At 33.6% G+C, this 24234-nt stretch overlaps 1 protein-coding gene across 1 annotated transcript in view; it reads left to right on the forward strand.

Annotated features, from left to right (window-relative positions):
* Positions 1-5413: 5413 nt before the first annotated feature.
* LOC122523798 (cytochrome P450 4C1-like) overlaps positions 5414-24234 on the forward strand; it is a 33107-nt gene continuing 14286 nt past the window's right edge. The window contains exons 1-9 of the mRNA XM_043645673.1: positions 5414-5489; positions 5557-5663; positions 5771-5861; positions 7541-7723; positions 7809-7878; positions 7971-8097; positions 8207-8276; positions 8381-8487; positions 8567-8635. Of these exons, the coding sequence (XP_043501608.1) occupies positions 5414-5489; positions 5557-5663; positions 5771-5861; positions 7541-7723; positions 7809-7878; positions 7971-8097; positions 8207-8276; positions 8381-8487; positions 8567-8635 (900 nt within the window). The remainder of the gene's footprint in view (positions 5490-5556; positions 5664-5770; positions 5862-7540; positions 7724-7808; positions 7879-7970; positions 8098-8206; positions 8277-8380; positions 8488-8566; positions 8636-24234) is intronic.

Raw genomic sequence — 24234 nt, forward strand, 5'->3', positions numbered from 1 at the left:
AGAACGGCCAATCGTAAGAGAAGTAATCCGAAGTAACGCAGCCGGCACCAAGCGAAGAAATTTTTTCGGAACGCCGAAAAAATGTGGAAACGATTCTTTATAACTTATTATCAGCAGCGGAATATATAATTTTCTTTCAACGTTTTTGCCCCTAAACGAAGTACGCGAACCAATCCATTTTTTCGATATCATTTTTTGTATGTTATGGTCAATGTATATATTCCGGTAAATCTATAGAATGCGCAGAAGGTTTTGATTAATCTATGAAATGTGCTTTAATTTGCTATTTTTAAAGCTAATGGAGGGGAAAGAGAGTAGGAAATGAAACAAACAACGATAGGTGTATGTTCGTATGATCATCAAATAATCTTCACTTTCCGTACTGTGCACGCGTTTTCTCAACTCTGTCTAACTTTAAAAACTTAATCTTCCATACTTCCACATTGCAAAGGTAGAAGAAGGTAATATAGAAAAAAATACGAATTCAATTATTATTATAATAAATAAAGTTATTATTGTGTTAAAATAAAGTTATTATTTAAACTTATTAGAATTGTAAATAATTTAATTAATTTAAATAACTTATTTAAAGTTATTAATTACCTTATAAAAATAAAGTTATTATTTAATATATTAAATATATATTATATATAATATAATTATATTTTATATAAATATAATTATTTTATATTCCGTTACTATAAAGATCAGCGTAGTGCTTAATTTCTTTTAAGTGGTGAGACTCAGTCAAGATTTTCAAAAAATAGATTTGTTTTTTTTTTACATTTGCTTGAAGTACGTTTCGAAAATATTCTCTGAAAATTTCAAGTTAATCTCATGAATATTTTCCGAGACATTCTACAATTGATAGGTAGTGGATGGAAGCTGCAAGCAACCGTTTTCGACCTGCCTATTATATTTTATGAATAGTCTTGTGGAAATAACAACAAAAGAAACATCGAAAGCTGAAAATAAAGAAAAGAATTAATTGACTGTATAATCTTGTTATGTATCACTATATTTGTGTTCAAAAACTTATTCGATTATTTTATTATGAATCGTAACGAAGGAAAACTTCAGAGATCTATTAATCTTCTTAAATCGCGTACTGTTAAAAGGCAAGTGTTTTCAATTCGAAAACAGCGAAAGTGAGGAAAGTGTTACAAGTTCATTAGCTAAAAAATTAAAATGTGACATAGAAGTTGATGTACCTGAAGATAGTTGTGTTGAATATAAAATAATAAACTTTGTTTCTGTATTACGACCATTTCGAATCTTATAATAGGAAAATAGTGTAATGTGGATGTGAAATTTCAGACAGTAAGCACACGTGGTTCGAGATTTAAAATTGTAATATCACGTGATGATTGTATTAACGATAACATTTCTTGTATATAATAATGTAAGTAATTATTTAATTAGTATTTCTATAAGTACATAAATTAAGTATAAGATAGGAAAACTTTTCTAGAAATTTTCAAAAATTTATGATTCAAAAACTATAAGCTTTAGCAAGATTTTTTATAGAATACTTTCGTTGTGCAATTGTCCAAAATATGAAAAGAAAATAATTCATCTCGATAAACTATAACTTTTTGAAAACTTGTTTAAACAATCGGCTATAAAGAATTGAATGCTTCACTTTTCGCCAAAAAATGGTGAAATTTGAATTCAGCGGATCAAAATAGATAAAAAAAGTTTAGCTTCATCCATATAGCGCCAAATTTTACGAAAATATAATACCGTATCCACATCAAAAATCTTTAAATGCCTTTTTCTCCAAACTATGTTTGTCAAGTTGGTGACCACTATAATTCAATAACAACTCGATGGATTTTAATGAAATTTTGACTCTTTATTAATAGCACTAAAAACTGATTCTTCATCGAAGGATTTTCATTTAGGTGAAAAACTTCAATTTATTTTTACAATAGACTCAATTTTTCTGCCGAAAATCGAAAACAATAACAAAAACCGTCATTTTATTAATTTTCAAAAAAAATACCTTTAAAAAAGAACTAGATTTATTATAAAACTAATAATTTATATTTTCTTTTTTTTTTTTGATGTTCCAGTAAGATGTTCTGATGGTCACCGCAAAGCACTCCTTGCGAAACGGAGTCTAACAAAGATGGCGATATTTTTATATAAATAATTAATATTTATTTTGGAAATATTGTAGAAGTTAAGTTGAATCATAATATAAAAACTCTGTGTAATCAGTTTTATAAAGCAAACATAATTATTATAAAAAAACAATTATTACAAATTTCACTCCTCTAACTGTATCTCCTCCCTAAAGAGAGCTCCAACAAGACTATTGTTTTACAAATAGAGGAATCATAGATATTCATAAACGTTCATAAATTTTGAAAAAATATATCGAATGCGCACGGTAATTTCTTTTAAAAGCTTCTATTAGTCGATTGCCACTTATTACACAAAAGTACGAAAGTATTGCCTATCGCCAGGCGCTGAATAATGTAAATGAAACTTCTAAGAACGTTCGGGCGTATAGCATTGTGGTAATTTGTTGCGTTTGTTGTGTGAAGAGAGAATTTTACTCTATTATCGTGAGTGTTTTGATTTCGGTAGTTTTAATTGATTGCTTTAATTATTCTTTAATGTTCGATGTCTCATCAGTGTTAAAGTCTTTTTATGTGTGTGTGCTCGTTTGGTCACTTTAGCGTAGCTTCTTCTTGATTCAGTGTGTTCATATATTGGTACTTTATCTCTGCTGTGCATTTTTGTTTTGTTTATAGTAAGGAATTTCCTTGTAAGTATCGTCTAGAATAGGTTTTACCAATACTTTTTTTCTTAACGTTGAAAACAATTTTTGTTGTAGTAGTTTTTTCGTCTGACATCCTTTATAATTTGCTGGGTGATTACCGTTGCAGTTTACACATATGACGTTTTCGATTTTGCCCTCTTGAGGACAGAGTGTTGTTAAATGTTTTTTTGCACATTTTAAACAGGCAGGATTTCTGTTGCAATAATTTTTTGTGTTTCCATAAGCTTGGCATCGTCTGCATTGACGTATTTCTCTTTTAGTTCTAGGTGGTTCGACTTTAATTATTGTATTAAGATGGGTATTAATGTCGTATATGTTTTTTTTATTATTCTGAGGAGCCTGTTCGATAAAAAATAAAGGTAGCGGCTGTTTGGTATTGAATTTTGATATATTATTTATTCATCTTACCTTGTGACCAAGTTTGTGTAATTCATTTGTTATTTTAACTGTATTTGACTTGGAATGAAGTCCTTAAATTACGATTTTATAGCTCTTCTCGTTTTTTTCTTGATACTTGTGGTATCCAAGTTTTAAGTTTTTAGTGCATTTATTACCTTTCTGATTGTATCTGATGGAGTAGTTTGTACTTTCACTTTGTTCTCTATAAGTTGTTTTATTACTATTTTGTTCAGTTATATAGCTATTTTGTTCAGCTGTCTCATTCAATAACTCGAGCAGAGGGTCGATGATTTACACGTCGATTTATATTGGTGGTGGTTTTACTGCATTTTTTCCTTCCAATTTTTCAGTAGTATTTTTTGGTTTTGTTGACTGGACGAGTAGATCATAAGAGTTGCTTATGGATATGTCTTGAAGCCATTTTGTAGGTAATAATGCGGAAGAGTTATTATTACTGTTTTTTGGTTCACCATCTTGCGCTTTTTTGAATTCTGTAAGCGGGAATCTAGATTTGCGAATCTTCGGAGTCTGTATCCATCTCACTTTCCATACACGAGTTTCTATTATCTATTTTGATTATTCTCATTTCTGTACGAGCAAGTTTAGAGGATTGTTTTGTTTCCATCGATGGTTGACCTATTTCGATATTAACTTTTATTCTAATAATATAACTGCTCTCCTTATTAACTATTTTAAGAGGTGGGATGTTATTAATTTTCATGGTCAAAGCTTTATTGCCATAGGATTAAACATGCGGTTACCCGCGTGGGTGCAGTGTTACCTCGCTACAACACTGGTCACTTTACTCTTGAAGTTGCCATGTAAACCTAACTTATGTTATACTGTGTATCTCAACGTATTTATTAGTTAAATACTTATATTTTCGGGAGCGGTAGATAAGCACGTCCGTATTTACTAACTATTGAACGAAGAATTCCTATCTTATTGATATGATAAATTAATGTGCTAGAAAAATTTACATCTAATCGCACATCAGCGCTTTTTCAAGATTGCATCGAGTTTGCGTCAGAGAAACATCAGCGTTTTTTCAGAGTTTTGCCGGAATGAAGCGAATATTACGCTCCTAACATCTTTCACACAAATTTATATATTTATTACTCCGCGCAGGCCAGATGAAATTGAAAATTTCTTTTCGATATTGTCGATTGCGATAATCAAGAAATAATGGGAGTTTACTTTTCGCTTGAGACACATTTAATTACATATTATTTTTTTTATTTATCTCAATCTTTTGTAGCACATACACTCGTATAGCATCCGTTTATTTTCCTTTTAATTTTTCTAACAGATATTATTTATTTTTTTTCAAGGCCGAGAGGCCCAAAGATTGATCAAGATCCTTCGTTCGTGTATTAGTACACACGAACGCTAGCACGCAACTAGCCCTCTCGCGTGTAAAAACCGATGGAGAGGCGGGACTTGCTTCCCCACTCTTACAATTACTTTTACCATCTTTCTCTCGCTTATTTTTGCACATACGAAGATAAACCGTAGAACATTTTTTATTCTCTACAACTTTTGTTTGAAGCTTTTCTCGATTTAATGCCTAGATTCAAAGATAAATCCATTTTTTATCCTTTTTAAACCATTTTCTTAAAAACGCGCTATCCGATTGCAAAAAATTAGCACTATTCGATTTACCGTCGTCGAGTTACCCTTAGATCAAATTTTCGAATTCCAGCCTAAAATTAACGAAATTTTGCCCTTTTTGACTGGCCTAGACGCAATCAGGCCCGGGTTTGAAGTTAATGGCGAAATACTTTAGCCCAAATCGCATTACAAAAACATTGCGCTATAACCGATACGTAGTGGAAAGAGTAGGGAATCATAAAGGCCTTCAGCAAACGACCACGGTGGTCGATTTCATGAAGCCATGGGTAGAAACGAATTCCGACGAAGCCGACGAAGAAAGTGATAGTGTTAAAGACATATCCAAGAGAAGCATCTAAAGATTGTTGTTAAGACTTGTAGTTAAGACGCGAAGTGTACTAGAATTTTATGCATTGTTCTTAAAAAATATTCTTTCCAAAGTTACGAGAGGTGGTCCTAGTGTTATATTTAAACAAATTTTACTTCTTCTGTAATTTTTAGTTTGCTTAATTCATCATGGAGTATATCGATACACTTATTGATAAAACAGCAATAACAATTATATTATACTATATAATTAAATATTTAATAAATAAGTTTTTTGAATTTAATATGGTCAAAGGATTCTCGGGACCAAAAGCTTTTCCTCTCATTGGAAACCTGTATTTGTTTCTTGGGGATATGGAAGGTATGGTTGTATTTCATATTTGTCATATCTATACTTATGTTAACGTTGTTAAAGATATTTATTTTAGATGTTACCAATAAAATGTTAAAACTATCTACCAAATATGAATCACCATGGCGATTCTGGATAGGTCCAAAATTATTTATAATATTTGATGATCCTAAATATATTGGGGTAAAATTTATCAGATTTACCGTAATGCCGTTTATTGAGTAAACGCGAGTTTAATTTATGTTATTCTTTGCTTTTTATTTTTGTTTAATTTTTTGTTTTCTTTTTAGATTATAACAAAAAGGTCTAACAGTTATGAGAAAAATCTGATATATGATTTGTTCAAACCGGCTCTGGGTAATGGGTTGTTTACTATTAAAGGTAATCAACACGTTCATATGTTATAATATATATAATAATCCAAAAGAATATTTTAAATGTTTTAAAAAGGAATACTTGTAAAAGTAGTACTTATCTTTATCTGAGCATATAATGTTTATAGTCTCTCAAAAATATCTTCTTCTTCTTCTTTCTTTAGTTTAGGCAAATTACCTGTTCCTTAACGACGTTTTTTCTGCCTATTGCACTGTTAAATTGTCGCACCATCGTTTTCGTGGGCGTCCCGTGCTTCTGCGGCCTGCCGGTGACTTATCCCGTGCAATTCTGACAATTCTTCTGTTGTCCATTCTACTGATGTGCTCGTTCCATTCTTTTTTCCTTTTTAGTATCCATTCGTTGATATTTTCCACTTTGCATGTTCTTCTTATATCTTCGCTTCTCTCTCGATCCAGCAGTGTTTTTCCAACTATTCTGCGAAGAACTCTCATTTCGGTTGTCTCTAGTAACTGTTTCGTTTTCGCCGTGTCTGGTCGAGTTTCTGCGGTATGTGACATAATAGGTCTTACCATTGCCTTGTAAATTCTTGCTTTGGTCTCTATGTCAATGTTTTTGTTTCGCCATATTGTGTCATTCAAACAACCCGCTATTCTGGATGCCTTCGTTGTCTGTTCTCTTACCTCTGCTTCGACATCACCATATCCTGAGATTTCCATTCCTAGGTATTTAAATCTCATTTCCTGCTGAATAACCTTCCCTTCAATTTCCAGTTTGCATCTTAACGGTGTCTTTGATGTTGTCATGCATTTTGTTTTCTGGGCCGATATTTTCATGTTGAATGATTTGGCTATGCAGTTAAATCGGTGTAGTAGACGTTGTAGATCATCCTCATTTTCGGCCACTAATACAGCGTCATCAGCATAACATAGGATGGTTATTTCTTCGCTGCCCATTTTATATCCTTTTAGCAGTCTTACGTTTCTTATTATTTCGTCCATGATGATGTTAAAAAGCAGGGGACTTAGGGAATCCCCTTGTCGGATACCACGACCTGCATCAATCGGTTCAGTCAAGGCGCCATTTATCCTTGCTTGGATCTTGTTGTTTCTATAGATGTTCTCTATGGTCTTAATAAGATTATTCGGAATTTGTCGGTTATAAAGGAGGTGAATAACATCCTTTAATTGCACCCGGTCAAATGCTTTTTCCAGATCAATGAAACACATATATGCTGGTCTGTTGTATTCAATTGATTTTTCTGTTATCTGTCTTATGATGAAAACCGCGTCTGTGCATGATCTACCTGATCTGAATCCCTGCTGTTCGTCTTCTAGATTCGTTAAGCTGTTAATTTTATTCGTTATGACTTTTGTTGTTAGTTTCAATGAAGTATTTAAAAGATTTATTCCCCTGTAATTTGTAGGTAGTTTTTTGTCTCCTTTTTTAAACATAACTATAGTTGTGCTGGTTCGCCATTCATCAGGTATTTTGTGTTGGCATAGTATTTTTTGGATTAGGAATGTTAACTGTTGTGTGAGACGTTGGCCACCATATTTTAGTAATTCGTTTGGGATGCCATCTTGCCCTGAGCTCTTCCTATTTTTTAGTTTTTCAAAAATATATACGCATAAAATGAATTTTTTTTTTCCTAATTTTTAACTAATGAATATATAAAAGAGAAACAACGTAAGAAATTTAAGTAAGAAATATTCTTTTATTTCAAGCATCAAATTGGGAAATTCATCGAAAAATCTTAAGTCCAGTATTCAAAGAAAAATTTCATTCAACCTATATAGATTCGATATTAAAAAATTCAAACAGACTAGCAAGAATTTTAGAAACTACTAACGGAGAAAATGTAGATATCATGCATTATGTTCATCTATGTACTTTAGATATAATATATGGTAAGCTTATGAAATTCTTAAATGTTTAAATTATTTGTATAAATATAAGTAAGTTAATTAAAATATGCCTTTTTTGTACTGACAGATAGCTTTTTAGGTCGTGATCTTGATTTGCAGAACAATCCCGAATGCAAACTTGATGAATATATGTCAGAGTAATAAAATAAAAAGAATATTTTAATATTTATAATATAATGCAATATTATTTCATATTTGTTTTCTCTTATTGAAATTTATAATTATTCAGAATCATGGATATTGCTTTTCAAAGGACCGTCAAAGTCTGGTTACATCCTAATATTATTTTTAACAATTCATCTCTGGGAAAGAGAGTACAGAAACTTTTATCTCACTTTAATAAAATCACGAACGAGGTATAAATAAAAAGATTATTCTTATTTTAAATTATTTAATTTTATCGAAATATTCCATAGCCTAAACAAAATAATATTTTACTAATGTATATAAATTTCATTCGTCAAGATTATACGGGAAAAAAAAAAGTCATTGCAAAAAGATAAAATCACTCCAGAATTGGAAGCGTCAGATGCAAGTAAGTGTAACAGTTTAAAAACAAGTTTTATTGTTGATCAATTTACGAATAGAAAACTTTTATAATAATGCTAAATAATAAATTATATATTTTTCTGAATAAAGGACAACATACAAGTACATTTCTTGATTTGCTATTTAAATCATTTTACGAGACAGGAGAATATTCGGAACAAGATATTCGTGATGAAATTCATACAATGGTTTTTGCAGTAAGTTTAATTTATTTTAGATTGTTTACCAATTTTTTTTATTCAATAAAGGTGAAATATAATTTGTAATACGTTTTAGGGAAGCGACACTACATCTGGAACACTTACTTTTCTATTCTTAATGCTTGCCACATTTCCGGAAGTTCAAGTATGCACAAATGGCATTTAAATAGTATATAAAAAATCAAATATATGTAGGAGACGGTAAGCGTCGCCGTCTTATCTTTTGGGTCTGCCGACAAAGACGCTATATATCTAATATCGGTTAGATTTTAAGTAACCTGATACAACGGACGAAATAAAGGACAGTGTGAATGCGACGAATGAATGCACGGGCGACAAAGAGTAGTGAGTATTGAGCGTTGTAAGAGAGAGGATCTGCGTTTTGTAATAAAACTGTTTTTCCATTTAAAAATCCTACAAAATTGGTGGCTCGTCCGGGATTGAAGAGCTACAGCGTGCGAAGAGTAGGATTGCGGAAAAACAACAGCGAATACTGCGATAGCGAAATTGTGTGAAGTTTTGCGATAGTGAATTGATGTGAACTTTTGCGATAGTGAATTGGTGTGAACCTTTGTGATAGTGAAGAATTAGCGTTGAACAGTGTGACAGAGAGTCGTATGTGCGAAACAGTATAGAAGAAGAAAAAATCATGAGCGACGTACGTAAAGCGCCTTCGGAATTTTTGGTATCGGAATTGAAGGAGAAGTTGGCAACTTTGGGACTTGCCACGACAGGTGTTAAAAGCGAGTTGATAGCCCGCCTTATGGAAGCTGATCCATCGGGAAATTGGGTAATAGGAGACAGTATTGCGAGGAGGGATGTCGAAGAAACGCGGAACACAACCGTAGCCGCGGTGAGTGAGAGTATAGATGAGCTTGCGCTTTTAAGACGAGAGATGGAAATCTTTCGAAAAGAGAAAGAGATAGCGGAACGAGAAGTAGAACTAGCGCGGAAGGAAATAGAGATCCTGCGAAGGACACAAAGTCCTGCTATTGGTCAGTCGTACGGGTTGGAAGAGGCGAACCGGCCACCTGCGCAAACGGAGATAAATAAATTATCTTTAAAAGCTGTTACTGAATTGATTGGATACTTTGAAGGGGAGGCAGATGAGTTTACAATATGGGAAGACCACGTAAACTACCTGCGTGACATGTATGTATTTGACCGAAGACCAGGCGAAAGTGATGATCGTACAGCGTTTAAAGGGGCGAGCGTTAGAGTGGTTTAGATCGCGGAGAGAATACCTGCATCTCACAGTGGATGAACTTTTAGTTGAGTTGCGAAAAATGTTCTATCAGCGAATCAGCAAGATGACCTTGCGAACGAGGTTCCAGGAACGTGTTTGGAAGCGTGACGAGTCTTTTAGCGATTACTTCCATGAGAAGATCATATTAGCGAACCGGATAGAGATCGACGAGGAAGAAATGATCGAATTCGTCATCGCTGGGATACCAGATCAATCGCTACGAGATCAAGCAAGGGTGCATGGTCATAAAAGGAAGGAATCTCTTCTGAGCGCGTTCGAGCATATATCGCTACAAGGACGCCCGCAACAGGCGAAGATGGATAACTCGACGACACGTCGAAGCAACATAGACGCTAGCGTTAGAAGAAAGATAAATAACGTTAGAACGCTCCCAAGGACAATAATACTCGTTATCGCCTAAACAAATAGAAAAGGGAAATATCGGTTTCTTCTCTCACTCTCACTTGCATTCAAGACCGAGAGTCCCGAAGATTGCCGAAGATCCTTCGTTTGTGTATTAGTGCACACGGACGCTCGCACGCACACTAGCTCGCTCGCGTGTAAAACGCGACGGAGGGATAAGCTTGCTTTCTCCCACTCTTACAATTTTTTTCCCATCTTCAATCCAATTTTATGCGCTTATTTTTGAAAATACGAAGATAACTCATAGAACATTTTTTTAGTATTTTTCAATTCTCTACAACTTTTGTTTGAAACTTTTTTCGATTAAATGCCTAGATTCTAAGATAAAGTTATTTTTGACCCTTTTTTATTCTTTTTCTCAAAAACGGCACTTTCCACCTCAAAAAAATTAGCACCATTCGATTCAGCGTCGTCTATTTACCCTTATATCAAGTTTCCACCTTCTTTCCTGAGATTCGAAGGAGATGGCCCGCGTTGACTGGACTAAGAAGGAGCACGCACGGCATAGGGCATTTGGTATAAAATGTGTCCCCAAAAACAGCATCAAATAACATGTACATATTTTCACCACCAGAGTAGCGCAACGGGCAAGTAAATCTCTGTGACGTCACAAAAAACCGTTGAGATGTTGCGGTGTATGTAAGCATAAACAAGTGTAAAAATAAGTTTACTTGGACAGTGTTGTTAAAGTGTGAAAGTATTTTTAACCGCTAAATTTAAAAACTGGTTCGAGGCAGTTGCAGCGCACTCTGTAATGAAACTTTATTTGCTCTACTTTTCGGGGACACTTCTGATACTATACGTTCGTCCTCCTTGTATATAGCTCCGTGGCCAAGACGTAAAATTCTCGCTACCGAAAGAAAAAATATAAAAAGAGAAATATCAGTTTATTGTCTTACTCGCAATCGTATACAGAACGCACAACAATCGATGGCCAAGCAAAAATACTCGCTATCGCATGAACAAATAAAAAGAGAGAAATATTGGTTTGTTCTCTCACTCGCACTTTCATTCAAGACCGAGAGTCCTGAAGATTGCCGAAGATCCTTCGTTTGTGAATTAGTGCACACGGACGCTCTCACGCACACTAGCCCGCTCGCGTGTAAAAGCCGACTGAGAGGCGGGACTTGCTTCCCCACTCTTACAATTACTTTGACCACTTTTTCTCGTTTATTTTTGCAGATACGAAGATAAACCATAGAACATTTTTTATGTATTTTTCAATTCTCTACAACTTTTGTTTGAAACTTTTTTCGATTAAATTCCTAGATTCTAAGCCATACCATAAATCAACGTACTCGATTTATTATCGTCATCATCATTATCATTATCATCGTTTCATATTTTGTTTGTAAGAAAAAGAAAAAGAAAAGAAGGAATAAATTTATTAATTGGAATTAACCTATGTTTTATTTAACTATTTAATTATATTTTTTATTTCATGTTAATATGAATTCAAATGTCGTAACATATATTACAAATATTAAAAATTTTTGTAATCTTTTGTTTGATACGAAAAATAATATCAAAATTATAATCAGCGGCTCCAAAAATCCTTGAATAATTATTTTTCTAAACGACTGAATCAATTTTAAGTAAAAAACAGTCCGCCATTTTCCATCCGCTATTTTGAAAAAGAAAAACATCAGAATCCTAATCAGCGATCCATAAAATCCTTCCAATACTAGTTTAAAACAAAGAAATAAAATTGCATCTTTATATGGACCTCGCGTTTTCGGGATTTGGACCCATAGTGCACGGCCCTTGCTTTTCCTGCCCCTACTTTTACAGGCCCTACTTTTTTGTATTTGTACCTGTCAGTTTTGGGGAACCTTGCAGTGAGCATAGCATAGGTCTATTTTCTTATAATAATCAAATAGTAATAATAATAATAATAATAATAGTTAATATTTATTTTTAGCATTACGATTTAAAAGAGCAAATGTATTTGATCTCTATTAACTTTTATCATAAATTTAGCCTAATCACAATCTATTGCCTACTTATTTTATAATAATTAAATAGTAATAATAATAATTATTATAATTAATCTTTTTATTTTGGGCCTCACGATTAAGAGGAGCAAATGTATTTTATCTATACTACCTTTTATCATTAATTTCGTTTAATCAAAATTCATTTCTATTTTTCTAAATTTTGATATTAATTATTTTGTTGCAAATAACAAATGAATTTTTTTGAAAGGAACTTTATATTTATTTAATTATTGTTTTATATTTTATTCCTTTTCTTATTTTGCTTGTTTGTTTTTTTGTTTTAAATTGTCGAAGAATTTTATCTAACTAACGATAATTGCTCGAGAAAAATTATATTTAAAATAGAAAATCGAAATGGGAGGAAATTGGGAGAGAAAAATGAAATAATTTTTTTACAAAAATAAGAAAAGTATATATTATTTACAAATATAAATATTTTTTTTGTATAAAATATATATATGTACATATTTGGTTTCACGATCATGATTCTATACAATGCAAAAAGTAAAAGAATAAAAAATGTTCTAATATAAGGTGTGTACAATAATTGTCAGTAAAATTGATAGAAATCTAATTAAAAATTAACTTATCTACTAGTTGTGTAAATCCAAATCGTTGGATTACATTTGAACGTTAAATTTCCTTACTTTGTAAAAAGAAAAAATGTACTTGATTTTTAATAACTCTTATCATTAATTACATCTAATCAAAATTGATTTCTAAGATTTTTCTTTTCTTACATCGTAAGAGAAAATATTTAATAATTATTTACAAATAACATTTGATAAAACAGTCTTTTCGTTTAACATTCAATCTTTATATAAGTAATCAGTCTTTTATCTAACATTTTAGTTAATCAAATAAATTAAACAACAACAAAAATTTAAAAAATCTCATAATTAATCTCATAATTAAAATCTATAAACAATAACAAGTTGTAAAGAAGATTAAGACGATAACAGTTCAATTAAAAAGTCGTATACGATAGTTATTAACAATTAATAGTATAATAACACATAATTAAGATTTAACAAAAGAACATTTTTATAAATTATTAAATATTACAAAACAAAATTCTTTTCTAATATCACAGTTAATAAATATCACAAGTTTATATGTATAAAAATAACTTTTGTATAATTATTAAATATTATTATTAAATTATTAACTAATTAAAAAAAAGGAACTCTTCTTTTTCCATTATTATAGTTAATAAATATCACAGTTAATAAATATCACAAGTTTTCTTACTCATGTAAGACATTAGATACACAATCAATATATAATTGTCAAAACATAATTTATAAACTATTTGATATAAATTGCACGAACAATTATTGATAAAAATAAATATTTCTTGCATCTTTCCATTTGAATAAAGATTCAATTCGAGAAATACATTTTTCTTTTTAACACCAGGATTTCAAATTGTTCTCTCATCTGTATAACATTTAACCGATGTTATAATTTTGTCAAATTGTTCTCTCATCGGTATAACATTTAACCGATGTTATAATTTTGTCCAATTGTTCTCTCATCGGTATAACATTTAACTGATGTTGTAATTTTGTCGTTGTTGTTGTTGATTTCGTGGTAATAATCGAATATGAATCATTATTAATTATTTCATTATCGTGCAATATTTTTTTTCTGTACAATGTCATATTACATTAAACGTATAATACAATATATATACATGTATAATAGAATGTATCGTTAAGTTAAAAAATATTTACAAATAGAAAACCAATGCCCTAATGAAGTATTGAAATAATTTGAAACTGAATTATTAAAAATATATAAAATATATAAAAATATATGAACTCCGAATAATAATTTAACCCGTTCAGAGTTATGCGAATTTAACGAAATACCAGTTAAGGCCACGCGCGTTACTTCCTATTGAAAAATCTCTTGAGTGTCGGTCACCGGTGACTCCCGCGGCCTGAAGTGAACGAAAAATTGGCAGTAACTGCTGAACGTGTTAAATTAATGTCACGTGTGTATGTAGATGTATCCATGTAAAACACACTGTTTGACTATAACGTAGGTTGCATCAGGGTTGCGTCAGGGTTGACTATTACGTTCGGGATGGGAGAGTTCGCGTGTTTGTCATTGTGTTCTTTTTCACTGATCCGCTTCTCCCATCCAATGCGAGTTAGAATTAAATATCAGGTGGGTTTTTTGTCGGTAAAAATCCGACACTCCCTTGGGTATCCGGGCCCAGTGGGCCTTTTGAAGGTTTTTCCCCCTGACGAAAAAAAAAAAAAAAAAAAAGGGTTGACTATTCCGTGGCGGCGCCTTGCCTGGTCTCGCGCGCCGCTTCCCCTTGAAGTACGACTGGGCATGCCGATGCATGGAGTACGTGCACCCAGCCAGTGCATCATTGGACGCGGGTGGCTGGGTTTATATAGTTATAGGTAGATTAAGACGCGCCTCAGGGAGACCGTTGAGTGCGCGGTAGATTCATAAGTTTGAGTGTGTGAACGGTAAGAATGAATGGGTGAGAGTATGGTGAAACCGGCCAGGCTATTCGGGGACAGGGGGGTTTTGCGTGAAATGTGTGCGTATCACGAATCCGCACCTCCTATCCTCCATTGCATGTTAGAATTAGTTTCAGGTGGGTTTTTTAGTCGGTAAAAATCCGACACTAATTTGGGTACCGGGCCCAGGGGGCCTTTTGAAGGTTTTTCCCCCTGACGAGAAAAAAAAAAAAAAAAAAGAAAAAAAAAATAAGAACCGAAACCCACGAGTGAAAGAAAAGAATGAAAATTTATGGTTTCGTATGTAAAATATACAACATTACCGTAAATTTCCACTAAAGTTACATCCGACAATAGTGATTTTCCCTCCTTCGATCGTTACCATCCCACAATCCAAACCATATTTTCCAATTCCAATATATTTCCAATTCCAAACCAATTCCATAACATTCTTTTCTTTCAATCGCAGGTTTCGTTTTAATATAATTCATTAATTTGTCTTTTTTCTCGAAAAATTTCACCCATACGTGATTCGTCGTTTTTTCGCATCCTACGTTATTTACCCCCTTGCGGCAACATAGCCATATTTTTTTCTCACTACTCCCTATTTTTTGCAAATATTTTTTGTGCTATATGCACCTCTCATTATCATTCAAAACCGTGTGTTTGTACATGGTATACCATCTACAACACTTTTGACACCAGAGTTCGTATAATGTAGAATTATCCGAACTACTTGGGAAAACGATCGTTGTTGTTGTATTATAAATATCAATAAAATGCGGATAACCTGCTTCGATTAAATAAACAATCGTATGAATATATGATGATAATATTATAAACAGGTTATCCGCATTTTCCGTTATTTTTAATAATTCGTCTTCTACGTTATCCAATACTTTCATCAATCATTGATTTTCTTCTTTTTCAACATTTTTTTTATAATACATTAAAATGTTCAATGACATTGTATCGTAATTCTTGACATTATTTTCTATTTCACAATTGTATAAAGATTGAGTATCTAACGTTGAAAAACTCCTTAAATTAAGTTGTGTATTAGTTGTAATTAAGTTAAAGATTTTGCTTTTAAGATTGACTGCAATCTTCTTACGAAATAGGTGGTTTTTGAAGTGACTTCCAATATAATCTCATTTTTTTTATCGTCTATATGTAAGAAAAAGAAAAAAACAAAAGATAAATCTCGGTTAATCGAATTGTTTTCCTCTCGATGCTTTATTTATTATTCTAATTTTTTTTTTCCATTTCTCTCTTTTATCTCGTTTTATGTTTTTTTTTCTTTTTTTTTTCACTTATTTTATTTAATTTTATTTTATTCACACTTCATTTATTAAAATTTTTTTAATATTATTAATATATTTTAACACGTTCTCTTTAAACGCGTTCGAATTATATTTGCTATTTTTATTACTATTCAGTAATAATAATAAGTTAAATAATCACAGTATTAAGTAACGAGTGCAAAGGGTTACGATTTACTTGACTTATGAACACCGTTGTTTCTTCTTCTTATTCTTATTCTTATTTTTTTGTTTCATTATACAAAATATTCCCTTACTATTCAAAATTACGAGTTATTGAAATTGAACGATTTTTAACCCAAAACCCCTTAATTATTAATTAACTTTTGACACGTTTTTTTTATATCACCGTTAGTTATTTAATACAACAATAATGCAATAAAATTATTCACGATAAGATAACACAATAGTAATGAGTTATTTTATGTTAAACGAAACTTATTCCTTTACGTTAATACCGTTTTTTTCCATTTGATTATAAATAGAGATATTTTTTTTCTAAATGAAATAAGAAAAATTATCGGATCACTCGAATGACACGCATAGACGGATAATTCAATTTATTTCTCGATGAATAATAAAATGTAACTACGAATAATTCTTTTCCATTAAAATTATTCGACACATTTTTTATTTTCCGAATCAATTTTTATCCCCGTTCGAGAAACATCGAAAAAAAAAAAACTAAAATCACTATTACCGTTTACGATTAGGACAAATTTACGCGTAATAACAAGATGAAGAAGAAGAAGAAGAAGAAGAAACGAAACTAAATGAAACTAAACTAAACTAAACTTAAACGAAACGAAACGAGAGAAATGAAATCTAATTTTTAACGAAACTGAATATAATTAATTATACAAAATTGTACATACCTTTTTGACCAGACACTCCTTCTTCTTCTTTTTGCTCTCCTCTTCAACCTCTTTTGTTTTTTGTTGAATGGATGTTTAATCAACTATGTTTAAAAAAGTAGTTCTCTAAATCAAAATCTCAATCTAAATTCTCTAACTCACAGTTTTCAAAAAACTGAAGATTCGAAACCTCATCGGCCAGCTTTTATACCCCTTAAGCCCTTTGTTCTATTCCTATGTTTGAAATCAACCAATAGGAAAATGGAAAATATCCTAAGAAAACCACGCCCTTTAGTCTCTCACACAAAAGCTTAATATTTCTATCTCTTTTCCACTCACCTATATTTTTCCAAATGAAAATTCCCCCACTCTTATGTCTATCCCTACCGTTTTGCTAGTTTAATATTTCTGTCTCTTTTCCACTCATCTATGTTGGTTCAAATAAAATTCCCCCACTCTTATGTCCATCCCAAACGTTTTGCTAGTTGAATATTTCTGTCTCTTTTACACTCATCTATGCTGGTTAAAATGAACCCTCCACCCCCACCCCACCACTTTTATGTCCTTTAACATTTTGTTAAATTAAAATTTCTGTCTCTTTTCCACTCACTTATGTTGGTTAAAATGAAACCCTTCCCACCTTTATTTCTGTCTAACATTTTTGTTTATAATTTTTATCTCTTTTCTACTATTTCTAAAAAAAATCGACGATTCCAGAAAGGTATTTATTTTATTTTTACTCATATTTTAGAATATTCGACGGTTAACGTATACTTAATTTAACTGGCATGGTCAAAATTGACTGGTTTTTCTTTTTTATAAGTTAACAAATCGGTTAAGAAAAGACGAAACGTTTTATACATTTATATATATGTGGGATTGGAAAAAACATGAGCAAGAAGCTTGAAGATACGAATATATTCGAGAATGATCGTTGCTAAATTTATACATATTTCGAGTGAAAGTAAAGTCGTTTGTCAGTTAGGAAGAGTTAGAAAAAATATAAGCAGAAACATTAAGATATGAATATTCGAGAACGATCATTGCTAAATATATCCGTATTTCAAGGAAAAACAAAGTTGTTTGTCAGTTAGGAAGGGTTAGAAAAAATGTAAGAAGAAACGTTAAGATAGGAATATTCGAGAACGATCATTGCTAAATATATCCGTATTTCAAGGAAAAACAAAGTTGTTTGTCAGTTAGGAAGGGTTAGAAAAAATGTAAGAAGAAACGTTAAGATAGGAATATTGGAGAACGATCGTTGCTAAATATACGCCTTTAGAGTAAGAAAAAGTTGTTGTTCAGTATGAATGTTCGAGAACGATCGTTACTAAATATTCGAATAAGTGAAAAGACATAAGAAATATCGCCCTTTATTGTGATGGTGTGAGGGAAATGAGATAGTATGAGTGAGTACGTGTATTTAGCGTGGTTGCGGGGAATACAAGAAGGAAAGAGTATATAAGGTGAGAGAATGGGCAGAGGGGGAAGAGTTTTATATGAAGAGTCTACGAGCATATTAAGAGTAAAGAGTATTAAAGAGTATTAACGAGTTTGACGAGTGAGATTAACGAGTGTGTGAAAGAGTATTGACGAGTATCAGAGTTAAAAGAGTAGATTAAGAGTTAAAAGAGTATAGTAATAGCTAAAAGAGTAAAATCAGAGTTAGAAGAATAGAGTAAGAACTAAAATAGTAGAATAAAAGTTGCAAGAGTAAAATACCAAAATCAGAGTAAAGAATAATTTCAGAGTATCTGTAGGGAAAAATAATATTTCCTACATATTTTGGGGGCTCGTCCGGGATGTGAACAGAGATAAATGGGATCTGAACAGAGATAAAAGGGGTCTGAACAGAGTAAAAGGGTTTTGAACAGAGTAGAAGCAAAGTAGCTCAAAATATTTACTACATATTTTGGAAGCTCAGTCGAAATTAGAATAAATTTAAAACCGAGAGTTGAATAGAAAAGATATAGTGAGAAGTTAGTAGTGAAAGTTAAGTGCACATCATTTGCCATACAATCATGAGTCGCGCACCCGAAGATTTCAAAGTAGAAGAACTAAGAGAAATTTTAAATGTATCCGTATGGAAAAAGGGCCGAACTTTTGGCCAGGTTTCAGCAAGCAGACCCAGTTGAAGGTTGGACTTCCAGAGGAGCGATCATTGAAGAGGAAGATGCTGGATCTGTCGAAGAGGGTGCTCAAGGTCCAGACGGAAACGTACGGAGAGTGCGGATGGAAACCCTGGAGCGCCAAATACTACAGTTGTCGGAGGAGTTAGGAAGCATCAGAGGTCGACCAAACTTCGAGATACCTGTAAGAAGTGCGCCGCCGAGAAGAGAGAACATCGCCGCCTCAATGAAGGACATCAAGGAGATGATAGACTATTACGACGGTACGTCGAATTACGAGATTTGGGAAAGTAAGCTCCAAGCAGTCAGATCTGATTTTAATCTAACCGATACGGAGACACGGTTATTAATTGCATCGAGTGGTATCACTCCACTACTGAATAAGTGTCGTTAGCGGCGGATGACCTGCTACGACAATTAAGACGAATGTTTTACCACCCAGAAGATATGTTCGCAGCGCGAATGCGCTTCGAGGAGCTTAAGTGGAAGCCGACGGAGTGATTTTCTCAATATCTCCACCAAAATGTCATCCTGGGGAACAGAGCTGCAATGAGAGGAGAAGAACTTGTCGGTTATATCGTACAGGGGATACCCGACCGATGGCTAAGAGATTTAGCGCGAGCTCAGGCACCGCGAACCACAGATGATCTTCTTCGATCCTTCGCGAGCATTACGTTGTGGGAGAGAACCACATCCGTAGCACAGAGAAGAAGCGGCGGGAGAACCACTGCCGCTAGCAGCTCGGTATGGCACTGGAATGATGAGCGGTTGGAGGGACGCTGCGCACGGGCAGAGGCAACAACATTTGAGGCACAGGGGCGCAGGCATTGTTTCAATTGTGGCGAGACAAATCGTGTGGGCGCAGAGTGCCCTACGAGAGGACAGGGTCCTAAGTGAATCAGATGCAACGAGCGCGGGCATCGAGCGGTATTGTGTCCGAGAAGGGTGCAGTCACGCGAAGTGAACACGGTAGCAGAGAACACGGCGACGGCAACGACGGTGGTACCGGTAGGAGGACCCAAGATCTGGAAGCAAGTGGACATCCAAGGTCACGCCGTATCAGCCCTGGTGTATACAGGCAGCGATATCACCATGATCAACCGGAGCCAGTATCGGAGGATGGATTCGCCGACCTTGACAGGAGAGATCTTGGTCAAGGGAGTCAGCACGAGCGTGAGTCCGACAATGGGCGAATTCCGAACCAGAATGAACGTCGACGATGAGGTTTACCCAATCACTATTTTTGTAATAGCAGATGAGTTTTTAGAGCATAACATGATATTAGGGCTTGACTTCTTGCGTACTATAAATTATGACATAAAGAACGGTGAAATTTTTATGGGACCGAAAAAACCGGTTAGGAAAACGGAACAAGTTCCGGAGGTTTTTTCGATCGATGTGCAAACAAATGAGTTAGAGTTATCACATATATCAGATCCGAGTGTTAGAGAGGGGGTAGAAGTAGTAATAGGAGAGTACGTTCCTAAAAAGAGTCGGGAAGTAGGAGTTCATAGTGTTAAAAGACGATGAACCGGTTAGCCGAAGAGCGCGACTGCTATCTCCTTTAGAGAAAGAGGAGACGAATAAGCAAATCGAGCAGTAGATCAAAGAAGGTATCGTAAGACCATCGCTATCGGAGTACGCGAGTCCGGTGGTTTTAGTAAAAAAAGGGACGGATCGAATCGATTATGTGTTGATTATCGAGAACTAAATAGAAAAGTAGTAAGAGACAGATATCCGCTACCGCTGATTGAAGACCAGTTAGACGCGTTAAAGGATGCAAAGATATTCAGCACGTTAGATTTGAAAAATGGATTCTTTCGTGTACCAGTAGATGAGCAATCACGAAAGTTCACGGCACTTCATAGTTTCCGATGGGCACTATGAATTTTTAAAAGTTCCCTTTGGATTATGTAACTCGCCAGCTGTTTTCCAGAGATACATTAATGCGATTTTCAGAGAACTAATTAATGACAAAGTAGTGTTTGCATATATGGACGATCTTATCATACCGTCGGAAGATTTACAGAGCAGATTAAATAAGTTAAAAAAGGTGCTAAAAGTTGCGAGTGAAGTGGGACTTTCGATAAACTGGAGAAAGTGTAAATTCTTAGGGCACGTCATAGAAAACGGTTACGTCTTTCCGACGGAACGGAAAACTAAAGCGGTACGCGATTTTCCGGAACCATGTACAGTACGGCAAGTTCAGAGTTTCCTAGGATTGTCTGGGTACTTCCGTAAATTCATTCCAAAGTACTCAGAAATTGCTCGCCCGTTAACTAATTTGCTGAGAAAAAATGTAGAATTCGAAGTAGAAAGAAGAAGAAAGAGCAGCGTTTAATTCTCTAAAAGCTTAGTTGCGCGAATATCCTTGCTTGAGATTTTATAAGGCCGGAGCAGAGACGGAATTGCATACCGACGCATCATCGCGCGGGTTCGGTACAATTCTAATGCAGAGAGATAGTATGACACGAGAATTACACCCGGTACATTACGCGAGCGGACAGACAACACCGGTGGAAAGCAAATACGCGAGTTACGAATTAGAGGTACTCGCGATAGTAAGAGCGCTACGGAAGTTTAGGGTTTATCTATTGGGTGTTCCTTTTAAAGTAGTGAAAAGGACTTATGCGTGAGGGTGGCGCGTTGGGCATTAGCCCTTGAAGAGTTTAATTATAATATAGAGCATCGATCGAGTAGGAGGATGGCACAGGTGGATGCCCTTAGCATCCAGGGCTACAACCGAACTTGGAAAGAGTCATTCGCAATTGTGTAGAGTGTATTCTATCCGCGAAAAAAGAGGGGAGGTTAGAGGGCTTGCATAACCCCATTAATAAAGGCGAACTACCGTTGGATACCTATCACGTAGACCATCTTGGACCACTTCCTTCCACGGGGAAAAATTCTCGTAGTCATATTCTCGTAGTGGTCGATAGTTTTTCGAAATTCGCGTGGTTATATCCGACTAAGACGACTTCGACGAGCGAGATTCGGTATCGTCTTAGAAAGCGAGCGAGAATAAAAAGATAAAGAATGTAAGATAAAATGAAGTTAGGACAAAGGATGTTAAGAGTGCGCGAGGTACTAAATGTAAAATAAAAGGCGAAATTAGAGAAAGATGTTATGGATGAATGAATGCGTGGGAAAAAGAGAGAGAGACACATTCGAGGACGAATGTACATGCAGAATGGCCGAGTATGGGATTGGAATAAATATAGAAGCAAAAGACGTTAAAATATGAATATTCAAGAGTAATCGAGTATAAGTAAAATTGTTGTTCAGCTAGGTAAAGGCATAAGAAATAATTTCCTTAATTATTGTAGGATAAATATAGAAGTAAGAAACATTGAAATATGAATACTCAAGAATAATCGAGTATAAGTAAACTTGTTTTTCAATTAGGCAGAAGTATAAGAAATGTCTTCCTTTATTATGGTAGGATAAATATAGAAGCGAGAAACGTTGAAATGTGAATGTTCGAGAACGATCTAGTATAAGTAAAAAGTTGTTTTTCGGTTAGGGAATGAGAGAGTATGCGTGTATGGATGTGCTTAGCGTGGATGCAGGAAAGACAAAAGGAAGAAAGGATATAAGGCGAGAGAATGTACAGAGGAGGAAAAGTCTACGAGCGTATTAAGAGTAAAGAGTATTGAGGAGTCTGCGAGCATATTAAGAGAAAAGAGTTAGACGAGTGAGATTAACGAGTGTGTGAAAGAGTATCGACGAGTATAAGAGTTAAAAGAGTAGAGTAAGAGTTAAAAGAGTAAAATCAGAGTTAGAAGAATAGAGTAAGAACTAAAAGAGTAGAGTAAAAGTTGCAAGAGTAGAGCACCAAAATCAGAGTAAAGAGTAATTTCAGAGTAGATACTTAAAGATAGTTAAAAAACTATTTCCTACATATATACATACACAAATATATACAAAATCGAAGTCTAGAAAAACTATATGAGACAATTCATGAAGAAATATTTACAATATTATAACATCTGAAACTTATTAAAAGTCACGAGATTTAGTAAACGTTCCGATATACATTACAAATAATTCATTACAATTAATAAACAAACCATCGCATGCTGAAAAAAAAAGAATTTAACAAAAACATAATAAATTTGCTTTTTCCTATATATAGATATGAAATGCAGGATAATGAAAAAAATTATTATTTTTTTAATCGATTATGAATCGTTTTATCCGGATTAAAAATTTGTTTCCCCCCTTTGAATATTATTCTGTTTCACATTATTTTTTTCTATTATTTGTTTTATTATTGTTGAACTGGAATTAATAATATTGCTATTAAAACCGTCATAATATATTTTATAAAGTACTAATTTAATTGAAGCATATGCGTCCTCGACGGACGAGTGTGCCCCGATTTGTATTTCCTGTTTAAAAAATATTTAATCAAATCCTGTACTTTGTATTTACAGGGAAATCCATTTTCTCTATTTAATAGTAATGAAGTATCAATAACATTGTAATGAATAATTTTTAACGCACGGAGATCGTTTTCTAACCCGTGCCCAATTAATATCGTTTCGGAAGTTATTAATTCTAATAATTCGTTTCTAACCGTTTCAAAAGTTTTCGTAGACTTTCTAATTCGTTCATATTTCTCTTTACACATTTTATTAGAAATTTCGCCTTGAATATTAACATATGTATAGTAAACGACATTACCGTAAATGTCCACTAAGGCTACATCCGATAATAAAGGTTTCCCTTCTATAGTCGACACCATGCCACAATCCAACCCGTAAATCCCGTAATATTCTTTCCTTTCCTTCGCGGGTTTAGTTTGGATATAATTTTTAAAATTGTCTTTTTTTTGTACAAATTTAACCCAGACATGATTTGTTGTCTTTTCACAACCTACGTTACTTACACCGTTACTTACTACGTTACTTACATGGCCACATTTTCTTCTCAGTATTTCTAATTTTTTGTAAGTACTGTTTGTGAGATATGCACCTCTCGTTGTCATTTAAAACCGTGTGTTTATACATGGTATGCCATCTAAAACACTTCAGACATCGGAGTTCGTATAATGGAGAATTATCCGAACTACTTGGGAAAACGATCGTTGTTGTTGTATTAAAATATCAATGAAATGCGGATAACCCGCTTCTATTAAATAAAAAATTGTGTGGATATAGGCTGATAATATTACGAATAGGTTATCCGCATTTCTTGTAATTTTCAGTAATTCATTATCAACATTATCCAATACTTTCATCAAGCATTGGTTGTTTTCTTTATCAACAATTCTGTTATCGCACATTGACAT

The sequence above is a fragment of the Polistes fuscatus genome, unplaced genomic scaffold (genome assembly GCF_010416935.1).
Source record: "Polistes fuscatus isolate 324 unplaced genomic scaffold, CU_Pfus_HIC Scaffold66, whole genome shotgun sequence".
Lineage (NCBI taxonomy): Eukaryota > Metazoa > Arthropoda > Insecta > Hymenoptera > Vespidae > Polistes > Polistes fuscatus.